Source organism: Nipponia nippon, unplaced genomic scaffold (assembly GCF_047370975.1).
Source record: "Nipponia nippon isolate SJK-2023a ecotype South Korea unplaced genomic scaffold, ASM4737097v1 scaffold_7, whole genome shotgun sequence".
NCBI classification, from domain to species: domain Eukaryota; kingdom Metazoa; phylum Chordata; class Aves; order Pelecaniformes; family Threskiornithidae; genus Nipponia; species Nipponia nippon.
In genome coordinates, this window is record NW_028262391.1 from 30072352 (window position 1) to 30085732 (window position 13381).

The following is a 13381-nucleotide window of genomic DNA, read 5'->3' on the forward strand; positions in this document are numbered from 1 at the left end:
ATCATTGTCATTTTTACAAACAGCAACCCTGCTCTCCTTACTACTCTTCTCTACATCTAGATCTAAACCGCAACCACTCTCAACAACAGGACAAGCAGGGTTACAGTTTCCTGCAACACTACCAAACCCAACACCTTGGAGCATGGGAGATCCAGGCTGCTGCATCAGTTTCCTCCCCACTTCTTCTGCTGGCGCTGCAGTGTTTTTTTCTGGAATCCTTGTGTATGGTATTCGGGGGTCCAAAGAGGAAGGGCTGGTTTCTGCAAAGATGGGCAGGACAGGAGCAGGAGTAGACGATGAGTGAACTGAGTGGAAGGGGGCAGCTGCTGAGGCAGGAGACCCTGGGGTTCTCAAGCCCTCAGTGAATGGGACACTCTAAGAGGAAAAAAAGTAGAACAGAACACATAAAAAGGTTTTTATAATACATAAAAACAAACGCAACATCCAGTTCCTGATGCAGAAGGAATATGTGCTTCAAAAGAGCCCACTTTCCAGCAAACAAAACATTGCATACAGAAACAGATCCAGCATGTCCAGTAAGAGGCAAGATCTTTTTTCCTGAATTCTGATAACTGGATGGAAAATTAAATCCATTAATTTTATAGCCTCTACTGAAAAAGCATCCACAAGGGAAAGTAACACAGAACGACGACAGTGAAATCCTGTGACGCCTTCTTAACCTCTTGCACGTAAAGCAAGCTACTGATGGTAGAAGGCATCTATACAATGAACTTAAGACTTCCACAGAAAGCAGTTAGATAGCACCTGAAGACAAACTAATCCTCTGAAATAACAGCATACTAGTAAGTATGACATTTTCTTTTCAGTTAAGCTGAACTCTGATAAGGAAAACATTACTCACTTTAGACTCCAGTGGCTACAACTATCAAAACTGATACCATGCGCAAAAAGAAGAGAAACCGTGCGTCAGGGACAAAGATCAACAGTGAAAGCAATTCCAGACAAACAGTTCACTCAGATCACCTTTCTTTCACCGTCATCTTGGAAAGCTGGTTGTCAGCTTCCCTGACGGCAGTACCAAGAGTGCTGCAGCACTGACCTGTTTTGGCATGTCGGTGTTCGAAGCACGAGTGGACGCTCTGACTTTGCTGTGCCTCCTGCAGAAGAGAGCATCCTGTGAGTATCCAAGATATGAGTCAGCCTTCTCCCTTCCCCATTCAGCTATTTCCATTCTAGCAGCCAACAGAAAGCCTCAAGCTGTATTTTTTCATGTTTTGTTAATAACTAGTTCAAGATTTAAAAAGTCACAAGAGTTGTAAATTAAACAACACAGGAGTAAGAAACATACAGAAAATGGAATAAAGGAAGATCCAGATCATTCATACCACTGAAGGAGAACTCAAGAGCAACTTGGGGCAGAAGACTAGACTAAACAGCACACTTAGTTTAACTTCTTCATCATCAGTATAAACATCTACAAATGAATGGCTTCAAAAACAGAATGAGTTAATCTGTAATAATTTTACAAGCAACTTACAATTCAGTCAACCATGTAATTTATGGCATATAAAATTCTATATGTTACACCCCAAAAAGTGATATCCTGCATCACATTCATGGTTAGATTCATTCTATGTCAATAATTTACTAGAAAATCAATCTTTCATACCAAAAAGGAGCTTCAAGACATTAAAAATACTTATTAATAGTAGATTAATGCAAACTTCTTAGAATTCCTATTAAGTTCCTACAATCTTTCAGATGAAAGACTATGAAGAGTTTTCCAGATGTAGACAGGATGGTTTCATAGTCAAGTAAGTAAATGACAATTTTATAATGAAAATGCACATTCTTTATTTGTTTATTTATACGTTTAGAAATGAATGAGTATGTAAGGTCACATTTTCAGACTTGCAGACCCCAAATTCAATTATGTGCTCTGCCACTGGCTACTTGCATACCTACAGTGACATACAGATAAGTCCTCACTAATTTCAGTGAGCCTTTGGAACATACTGAACTTTTAGATGGCTAAGTCACACATTGTCCACGGATATTAAAATGCAATACTGAAGCTTTCCTAAGCTTCTTTACATCATCACAAAATTACAATTTTTTTGAGTTTAGTTCAGCTTCCTTAAATTTGAGGTAGACCTCATTAACTGAGAAGTCAGCAAATGACCATGCCTACAAGCATCACTTAGAAACACTGAAATTTAGAAAATAAGGGCACTGTGAACATCTTAGTTTACCTTTCATATGGGGTTTTCTTCATCCCACTGTCCTTAATATAATCCACTAGTTGCTTCTGTGTTCGTCCACTGTGAACCCACAAAAGTACAAACATTATGAAATGCAGTGGATGAGAATTATAGATGGCATTACTTTAGAATACTGTTTCCTTTTGATCTCATTTTCTAAGATATAAGGAACTCAGCTTTAATAAATCTGTTATGTTTCTCCCTACCTGTATCTGAATGATGACCCTCTGGTGAAGAACACTGCTTTAGCCTTTGGCTTTGGCTGATCAAAGAGCCTAAAGAATGTGTGATATTCAACACAGATTTTCCAGAAGTTTTTACACTCATCCCTACTTCCCAAAAGAAACTCCAACGTATCTTGATACGGACCCTGGGAACAAAACACAAAAGCTAAGTAGCACATAAAATGGCAACGGAGGAGAAAAGGGGAGTACAAATAGGTGCCAACAAAAAGGCTGAACTCCAGTGAGATGCAGTATTTTGCTAAGTCACTTCTCACATGCTTTAAAGCAATGAAAGTGATTTTGAATGCAATGTAAATAATTTAATAGCTTTCAAAAGTATTTGTTTACCTTGAAACTGCAAAAATGTTTAAAATGCACTTGACTTTAGAAACATGCTCAATATAATCTACCTTAAGAAATATTGATCATAAAGTTAGTAATTTGAAAGAAATTAAAATATTTTAAGTGAAATAGTAGCAATTTTAAAATACTTTTTCCTTAGAAGTTCTGATGCTTGTCTTAGTTCCTGAGATTTAGACAAGACTGGAAAATACTGCGTATGTCAGAGTACAGTTATCACATGAAATTTCTGAGGGTCTTTTTGTGAGACACATTACTATACATGCAGACAGTGTGTCCTGCTTCAGGTTTCCTTGCTACGTGTAACCATAGTATGTCCAAACATTTTTTCCCCCATTTTAATACAACCCTACATTGAACATAATCTAGTCATCCAGTGTGGAAGCAACAACTTTGATGACATCTGCGATCAAAAACATCCACTGTAAATCAGCCAAGCATGAAAAATAACACTTCTGCTATACAGACATACAGAAAAGATAAGGCTGTAGCAAGAGTAATCACATAGTCCTTAAAATTAAGCTTCAACAACATAATCTCAGCCATCTATTCTTTCCTGAGGTGTATCAAGTTATTCTCATTTGAATCAAGGGACTCTCTACCAGATTTTTCATTTGAGCAGCACATATTCAGCAAGCTCCTGGAGGAAATAGTCATAATAAAGCAATCACCGTTTGTACCAGCAGTGTATTACAGGATTCTTTTAAGGAGCAACAGCCAAAAGCACTCCCTAACACAAACAGAGATTTACTATCTCAATGCTTAAGTTACCTTAGTTCATTTTGACGATAATGGATCAGAGTGTTCATGAGTGTTAACCTCCATTTATATCCAAGGGAAATATTAAATGTAACTTTTTCAGAGTAAAAGTACTAAGACAGGATGCACCAAATACTTGTGGGTTGTTTGTTTTTTTTTTCTATCTTACATTTATATATGTGCATGCCTATGTCAAGGATAAGCTGAGGCCGATACATGAAATCTAAACATCTAAGATGACAGACACGGGGTGAGAAAGGAAAGACTTTTACTTGAATGAGGAAGCCAAGCCTACCCCACTGAAGTTGTTTTATAAAATTACAAACTCTAGAATTTTTCATAGTAAAATTAAGTGTATTTTTTTCAACACTGACCAGGCCTACTATTACAGTAAAACTTACACAGACCTCTGGGTGGAGTTTAATAAGGAATCTTTTCCTCTTGAAGCTTATTTTGCGGACCTTCGACCAGTTGAAGGTATTGATTTTCGTATTACCCTTAATTAAAATGATAACAGTTAAAAGTTGGCAAAAGTTTCAGAAGTAAAAGCAGCAAACAAAATTCTGTTGCGGGCATATAGACATGTGCATGTACACACCCCACCCCACCTTCCCCAACCCATTCTGTTGGATTTTTAATTCTGGTGACAATATCAAGTGTGCGATGTCTGTCTCTGCGCAGACACTAGAAAACTGAATGAAAACCTAGAAAACTGGATGAGAAAGGAATGTTTCAACCCCATCAATATTCAGGATACTTTATGGTCCAAGCAAGATGAGGCTTTAATTTTATTTAACATGTTTTCCTTCTTTTCCTCTGGACAGAACTCTAGACACACTCCTCCAAGTCAATTTTTCTAATTTGGCAGTGCAATATACTGAGGAGTACTGGCCACACGCATGAAGAATCCTGCCAAGCTCTCTTGCTCTCAAGCCTGCTTATTTGGCTAAAACTGAGCTAAAACCAGGCTCTGCCTTCACCCTGCTGCCCTACCTCAGCCCTCTCCTCCTGGTACCACTGACTCCCAAAGCCTTGGGGAAGGACCCTGTCAGCACTCAGTACCGCAGCAATTCTCCTGTCACCCTCTATATGCAAAGGGAGATGAAAAATGGCACTTCAAGTGAAAGATCCAAATGAGCTGAAATGATGGAAACCTCATGGGCTCAGAGACCACTGGGGAAGACCAAGAGGAACTGCAGGACTGCAGTGGCTGATGCGTCTCCAAAGAGAAGCTGCCCCACAGTAGCAAAAGAACAGGTAAGACACAAAAGGAATGGAAAATGAGTGCCCAAACGGAAATATTTCAGTAGGTCAGCTGCCTGTGTCTTTTGGGGGGAGGAAAATAATATGATTGCATTCATAAATGGAACTCTGATCATTGAGTCACTTATTTAGTATGACAAAAAGTCCAATCACTTTAATGAAACAGTGCTGCTATACACTAAAAGCAACATTATCGCAGCAAACATACATTGTAACATTAAAACAAGGGAAATTGAATCAAATTTCCAGGATTACAGACCTCTTCCAGGACTGTACCAAATGAATTGATGATTTTCTCTGAACACACATGTAACTTTAAAACACACAACAAAAAACCTTCTACTTTGGTGTCATTGTTGGTTTTGTGGGTTTTGATGTTCTTATCTCTGCACCAACAAAGGCAAACTGCACCAAACAATATTTTGGGGGCTTAAATGACACTCCCTCGATGATAAAAATATGCTAAATTTTAAAATCATCAGAGACACATGAAGTTAAAATGAAAGACTTACTCCTAAGACGTGCTAATGGAAAGACAGACACACGTACCCAGTCCGCTCTCCCTGCCTTACCTGGAATACCAGCACACCCATGTGTGAAACAGCTAGATTAATTCTGGTGCCCTCACGGTCAGATGCAAGGTGAAATCTGATGCCATACATCTCCAGTTTCCGAGCAATTTCAAGCACCTGAAAGTCTGATTCAGCAGGAGTTTGACCCCTACAGTGAGGAAGAAAAATAAAGAAAGTTTTAAGAACAATCTGATTCTACGATATTGCCAACATGGCTAATGCACTTAAGTCTTAACTCTGGCACTAAATGAGAATTTTCTATCCCATCTAGTTGGGCAGTTTCACTCCAAGTTAAGTATTACACTGAAACTTTTGTAATAGGAGCAATATGCAACGGCAGGTGACCAACCTAAAATGTATCCCATCGACAGAGGCACTGAAACAAATGTTAACTAGTTCAGAGCTTTTTCAGTTTAGAAACAATAAAGTTGAACAAATCAGAATTCAATCCACAACGCTCCTTCTGCTGCTTGTTTGTATACACATTAATATTAACCAGATAAAAAGTGAGAGATGAAAGAGTTGCACAGCTAGCATGATAGAAACAAAGCAAATATTGCAACAGAATGACCCATTTCAGGTAGGGTTTCAGGACTACATCAGAATTATTATGCTAGTACTATCAGGTGCAATGCATTCCCCCAGTCTTTGGCTGTATGATTTCCTCCTTGACAAGGAACCCAAAGAAGGATTTTAAAAATGGTTTTTGAAGTATCATCTGCTCTTGAAATGACTCGGAAAACAGGAGGAAGATGGACACACATGGAGCACCTCCTTTTTGAGTGCGCACGGAGTCCAAGCAAGCAATACAGAGACTATTACAGACTCTGGCACACACCAGCCACAGATTCAGCCTTCATTTATTTTTCTGCAAGTTTGGTAAAGACAAACAACTGACATTTTGTCTTCCTGCATGACAGAACAGTCCTGTACCTTCTTCTCCCCCCCCAACCCCCCCTTTCTCCACAAGAGGGAGTTTACTGGATTACGGTGCATGTTTCGGCTGGCTCTCAGGAACAGGAGGGGAGCCCAGGGACCGCCTGTCTGGGCTCATCAGCAAAGCCAGCAAAGAGAAGAGAGAGAGCCCATGGAGCAGGAGAGGTGCAGTGCCTGAAACACCTCTTGTCCCGGACACAGAAGGTGGTGCAGAGCTCTCATGCCACCAAGAAACGCGAGGGCCAAGACCCCAAAATATGGACCACCCCAAAATATGGACCACCCCAAAATACGTAATTTCACAAGCCTTCAAATGATCTAGTGAAGCACTGGCATTTGCATTGATGAGACCTTTCCCCTACAAGTCTGTATCAGTTTGAGGGTTCTGACGGGGATATTCCCAGAACAAACAAATGCTGCTGTGGAAAGGAAGGAGTTCTTGCCACTGAATGTGCCCCAATAATGCTGCAAAGTAAAAAAGTCCTTATGACAAACACAAGCCTGTCACCTAACTAAGGTAGACTCTGAACTAAAAACATACTGCAAGACAACACTACTGGCCAATTTTAGGCATAAATAGGGTCCAGGAGGACTCACTAAGGCAGGAGACCCTTCTCCAGTGCTAACTGCACAGAAACACAAGCAGCACAGGACCTGCTGGGACACTAGGACTGGTGAGGCTGCTTCAGCCCCAGCTGTATAAAGTGACCCTTGCATCCCTACGGAAAATGATTAAAAACAATAAATATTATGATACTTCCAAGGAAGTGCTGCAGGAGCCACCTATGCTAGTGCATTGATTGAATTGTTCCTGCAATGTGCAAGTTTGCTAGGATAAATGTAATGGTACAAGGAAGACACAGGAGATAAAAATTGATTATTATTCTATTTACACCAACCAGCGCTGAAACCAGATTAGATGCTTGCACACACAGTCAAAGACAAATTTTTAAAATCCTGTTTTCCAAGAAATGGCCTTCTTTCCATAAATCTGTATTTCATTTCATTAAAACAGATGATAAACTATTTGTAGCAAGATCTATTTTCGTGTACTATGTAGTGCCAACCACATCGGTACTAAATAAATTCTCCTGCTACCCTGACTTGCCTTTCTAGGCATGCTCCTTAAAAATACCTCCTTCTACCTACCTATAGTCATGTTTTAGATCAAACAACTTTTTCACTCCATACAGATTTCTTTTAAATATAAATTGAGAATATTATAGTGAATGATGATTACCAGAAACAGGGATGACGACAATACATATTAACTGCATGTAGGAGCTGTGTCTAAAATTCAGAGTGCAATTATGAAACTTATTTAGTATTCTAACATTTCAAAAATAGAAGTTGTTAGAAGAAACAATGCTTCTTTGATTCTTATTAAAATGCTCCTTAGACTAAAACACACACATACACAAAAATGCACTGAGAAAGTAAGCCTGAACGCACGTACATTTGACAATAGGATTTCAACAGTTTTCTACCGCCTTATTCATTCTGGAGGGAAAAAAAAAAATGATCTAAAACACAGGAAATCCAAAATTTTTTTTGCCAACTGGAGAAAGCAGGGATTCAGTAAAGCTCCTAACTAAAAGTTCAGTCCATATTCCAACCTTATCCAAACGTCAGTATTATATGACCATGTATGTATAAAGGGATTGTAAAGAACAAACACAGAGGAACAAAAACCTGATTTCAAACCGAAAAAGAAATGCCAAACTACATAGAGAGTCTTGTAGTTGCATTTCTACCAGTGTTACCACCACACGTACTAGTTAGGTCTAAGAGATTAAACCAGTAAAGCAGATTTCTCTTTCGCTTACTGAAACGAGTGATGCTGGAATGAGTGTTTTTATACTGGCTTTAAGTGCTACTAGCATTTCTTCCACAGATTTCTTAACTGCATCAAAACAGCTGAAGTACCATGGTTCCTGTTTATTAAACACACTGACAAGAAAAAAGGTAGATCATAGATATTAATTTCGGCCACAGCTTCCTGAGTTACACTCTAAGAGCACTGTGTGTAACTCCCACCCACACTAATTCCTGCTGTAATTCTTCTGAATAGAGTGACATTAAGAATGAAAGTGGTGCTTTGTCTTTTTTAAAGAGGATGCTGAGGATGCTAATGTTGCCGGAGGCTGGGAAGGGGGGTTAGAAGGGAAGGGAAACAAAAATTAGGATGAAATGGCAACTAGAAAATTTGAGCTATATAGTACTAAAAATTCTTCATAAACAGTCCAGTATAACTGATACAAAACCACTGACAGGTATTTTACGTTCCATTAGATATGATCCAAAGCACAGCGCATCTCAGAAAGAATAAAAAATAATAATAATTTTAAGAGTGTTCTCATGCACACAACCTGCCTGTACCTACCAAAGAAGGAAGAGCCTTGAGTGGGGAAAGCTGGGAGTGATGCCGGGCAGCTCACGCTGCACCACAAACAGTTATAAATGAGAAGCAGTTTCAGAGTAATTACCCTCAGATGTTTGCTGCAGACTAAGCTGCACAGACCAGCCTGAAAACAATCTGGTCTAATTTTGTTCATCCATTAAGCAGATAAATCTACTTAATCTTCCCCAGGTCAATGGACAACAGACTATCTATTACAAGTATTTTCCAGCAAAAACTGCTGTCAATGCAATAGGTTTTAGTGTAAAGGGTCCTTGCGTGTAACCATCTGGACAAATATTGGTAGCGTGTTACAACATTCACGTGGCAATCGGGATGATCGACTCAAAATAAATGCTGTTAAATGTTACGTGATTTACAGAGCATTTAAACCCAGTGATTAATATAGAATTTTAAAGATGAAGTGTCAAAATGCTGCATGTGTAGGAATTGTTCAGACTACGTAGCAACCTAAAGTTACAGTTTTTCTAATTAACAAAGAATTTAAAGAATTTAAATCATGGACAACTAGGCTAACAAGTTCTGAAAGGACATGAAGGATAACAGTAAATGTAAATATAAATCTATCAAATCTTCTGTTTCTTTCCTGATTTATGTATGTACACACAAACAAAAAAACCACAGCCATCTGAACACAAGCAAATTATGTTATGCTTAATTCTGGACTACACTTATCCCGCAGCAAGTATTCTACTCACGCTACTTGCAGGAAAGCAGTAAACATCGCATTTTGAGTGTCTGAGGTGCCAGGATTTAACTGCATCACTTTTTTAATAAACTATAGAAATAAAATAAGTAAACCTAATTCAGGCTCTTGCTGAAGCAAATAAGTAATGTGCTATACCAAAAATATAACTCATCCTGTTTACTGTTACTACATTTGCAAAGTTAAATATAAAAACCGTATTTGTGAAAGTAAAAGAAAGTATTTGTAAAAGTGAAAGAAAAAAAATTAAAGGATATTTAATAGAAAATAAGCTTTCAATTCCCATCTTTCTCAATATATTTTCTCTTCTTTTGATACAGAATGGATTGGATACAGAGATTCTGTTTTATTCAGATTTATGTTCTTCTACCACTTCTAATAGCTACGGTGAAGCAATTAAAAGGAAAAAAAAATCAAACCACAACTTTCTAATGTGAACAGACACTCCATAGCATCATCCAAAGAGACTGAGCACCCTCTGCAAAGGCATACGCATCCTCCTGCTCCCCCAACTCACGCACGGCGCTGGGAGCCGTCCTGCTGCAACTCCAGCCCAAGAAAGCCAAATCGATGTTCCCGGCTTGATATAACACAGAAAACCCCTGTAAATTGGTATATGAGTAAGTGTGTTGAAGGCAAAGCAAGGGCTGCAAAGAAGGAAAACTGAGGCAGAAAGAAGATGATGCAAGCAACTGGGAGCATGAGCCATCCTGCCAGAAATGGCTTTCTTTTCCTGGAGGCTGTTTATATGAGAAGTCTCTGTCAAAAGCAATCATCAGTGGAAGAAAACACCAGTCTGCTGAAGGTAAGTAGGGGAACAATAAGGTCAACTGAAGGAAATAAAAATTGAAAATAAAACACAAAAATAAAAATATGACGCACAAGGATGATGAGAGAGAGAAGCATTTTGTCCATTTAATCGCACTGCACATCGCCAGGAAGGAGACGAACGCCCAAGGTCCATACTCCCGCTTACTTCTTGGAACAGAAATGAAGAAAAATCTGTCTAAACTGAGAAATCATGGGACCTTCACAGCTCCTACTAAAAATGGAAAAGGGTGGCCAATACTCCCTGGGTAAGGGAAGAGAGAAGAGACATGTAAGGAAGTAATAGCTATTTTTAGAATTGAAGTGCTTCCAAAATTACATCTCTTCAACAAAAATTTTTCCAAAGGCGCAGGGGGATTTAAAACATGTGTCCAAGGTACTCAGGTATCGCTAATGTTCGATTGTAACCTTTTCTAACCACATGTCTCAGCTTTAAATCTTACCATGGTTTGAATGTACACTTCCAAAACACTGCTTTAAGGTGAGATTTGCCATCATTTTAATAATATGGCTGTATTAGATGCAATTCTCCTTAAACTAATGAAAAGTACACTTATGTAGCAAGGAAACTTTTCCTGTTAACTTTCCTCCGACTTCTTCCTGACAGGCAAAAATACAAACTTTCCATACTGTAAAGAATGATTAGAAGTAACTTGTTTGAAAAAAGCTCAAACCTAATTAATAAAATTACCAGTTCCTGACTCACTCAGAAGACAGCCACGACCTTTCCATCAAGAAAAGTAAATAAAAAAAATTCCCCGCAAGCAGAAGCAACTCAGTCAGATCCAGGCACATGATTAACAAAGGGCTGTTTTGTGCATCGTCTGGATGTACTTATCCCAGAACTACAAAATCACACACTTCATCTCAAATTTGAAAGCCATCAACCTATACTGCATGAAGTCATCAAACCCCTTCATGAAGCCATTTACAGCTTTAGACTCCACCGCATCTTGCGGCAGTAAGTTTCACAATGTCATTACGAGTTGTATGAAAAGGATGTTCCTCCTTTTCTTTTAATTTGCTTTGAAGTTACTGCCTAATTGTTTCAGCACTGTTCTTTTGACATGAGAAAAATAATGAAATATTTCTGTGCAATTAATGGTTTCCCTCCCTCAGCTACCTTCTCCCAAGGTGAAGAATCCTAGCATACATTTTAATTTACTTCAAAATTATTTCAAATCACTTCAAAACAACATTTAGTTTGCTCCTTCATCATTTCCACATGCACCTCAAAGGTTCAAAAGCAGGAAAAAGTAACAAACACCTGATTTCTTCAAGAATTGACAAAGCTGAAATTCCATCAGTACCAATAATTTCAGTACAACTGAAGGTGCGTGATGATAAAAAAAGCAAACAGTTAACTACTGAAATTCTCAAGAACTGATTTTCTAATAATATAGGATGTGTCTTAGCCTTAAACACAGATGCTGCCCTGAAAAACCTCCTCGTTCTGTCTTAAAATAAAGTCAGTCTGCAATAATCCCCGAGTTTACCCATGCAGAGCAAAAGGAAAATTTAACTTTCTGATGTAGTATTTGGGTTATAATGCATAACCATGCACAATGAACTGTGGTGTGAATATTTACAAATAATAAAAGCACTTCAAATTGCTAAATCCTAATACACAAGGCCTCAAAATTACAGAAAAGACAGACCTATTGGGTGAAATCAAACCTCTATCACCATTTTATCAAACACCTCTTGATTTAACCTGTCAACTCTGAGAACTGCACAAGTGAGGTTAGGACCATCATGGCAGGTAAAAGTCTGAAAATTCTCAGCAATATTAACATTGTGTGCTTAAAAGCCTAAAAGAATGAAGCTGTGGCAAATACAGATCATGCAATGCAAACCCTGATCTTCTGAGTAGTATTTCGGTCACAACAGAGTCTCCCTGTAAGCTGACTTCTCTTTCATGAGCACCATGTCGACTGTTTGCTCCAAATCACCTTGTTTATCAGAATATTTTACACTGCACACACCGAGTAGATCTTCACATTTTAAGACCAGCCAGATTAGACCATAAAACACGTGACCTCACTGTACAATGAATGCACAGAGTGGGAGAAGTGGGCATTTGAAATAAAGCAGCATTTGTTTCTGCAGTTCCTGACTGTGTGTTAGAATTAATTTTATACTTGTGGCAAATAGTTTCTTTGTCCCTAATAAACTTTACTGATTTCAAAAATACTCCAGCTGTAAGATAAGGTACTGCATAAATTCTGATGAAAGTTATTTCTCCCCCACTCCCTCCATCTTTCTCCATTTCCTTTATGCTTAACGAATGTACTGAATGAGTAAAATGCAATTGATTTCTAATTATTTAGACACAAGGAAGACCTACGCATTTGATGGCAAGCTGAACTTAAACTTTGCAGACAAATGATTTTGCCTAAAACCACTATTACAAGCTCATGAGACCTCTCTTTGGTATGTTATTAAAGGTACACTGAAAAATCATTTGAGAAAAACTACTGCCCAACAACTTTGTCCTAACTATGTAACTATTGCTACATCCAATTTTTCTTGTTAGATGTAAATGTTGTTTAACTTATACAATCTTAAAATCATCCTATCACGCAGCATGCTCAACCTCCACCAAGCGAGTCCATCTGCTTCCCAGGAGTATATATTAGGGGCATACATTAATCCTCACTTACACGTGCTTCCTGTGGAACTCCAGAATCTTTCCTTCAATTCTTTCCTGGTTTGGCAAATACTGGTTTGTTTTAAGGTGTTCTCGATCCTCTGATTCATCGAAATCCCCTATTTCGGCTATTATAGAAAACAAAACAATGTTAGAATAAGAAGAAACAATGGAAAAGGAACAATGACAGAAAATACTTGGTAAGGAATTACACAGACCTCATGAGCCAGAATGTATTTTCCTTTAAGTGCTCCAAATTTGTGCATTACGCTTTGTATCCAGCATCATTTTACAAAATGCTCACATTTATCCTAAGCAGACTTATGGGGATTATAGAAGTATTTGAACATCATTTGGAAAATTTATACGTCTTTACAGTCAAAGACACAAGACTTGTAGAAGACCCGTGAGGTGGTCTAAACATTTCTTCCTTACAGATACC

At 38.4% G+C, this 13381-nt stretch overlaps 1 protein-coding gene across 6 annotated transcripts in view; it reads right to left on the reverse strand.

Moving 5' to 3' along the window:
* Positions 1-13381, reverse strand: part of FARP2 (FERM, ARH/RhoGEF and pleckstrin domain protein 2) — an 84182-nt gene that overhangs the window by 37851 nt on the left and 32950 nt on the right. For 5 of the 6 annotated variants that reach the window (XR_015700293.1, XM_087738557.1, XM_087738554.1 and 2 more), the window contains exons 7-13: positions 12953-13067; positions 5401-5548; positions 3973-4062; positions 2429-2592; positions 2214-2282; positions 1061-1118; positions 135-375 (exon numbers count right to left, since the gene is read on the reverse strand). Coding sequence is in view for 5 of the 6 variants with exons in the window: in XM_087738557.1 (XP_087594683.1) it covers positions 135-375; positions 1061-1118; positions 2214-2282; positions 2429-2592; positions 3973-4062; positions 5401-5548; positions 12953-13067 (885 nt within the window). In the remaining variant the exon portion in view is untranslated. Of the gene's footprint in view, positions 1-134; positions 376-1060; positions 1119-2213; positions 2283-2428; positions 2593-3972; positions 4063-5400; positions 5549-10343; positions 10451-12952; positions 13068-13381 lie in introns of those variants that run through there. The other variant, XM_087738558.1, reaches the window with a different exon arrangement.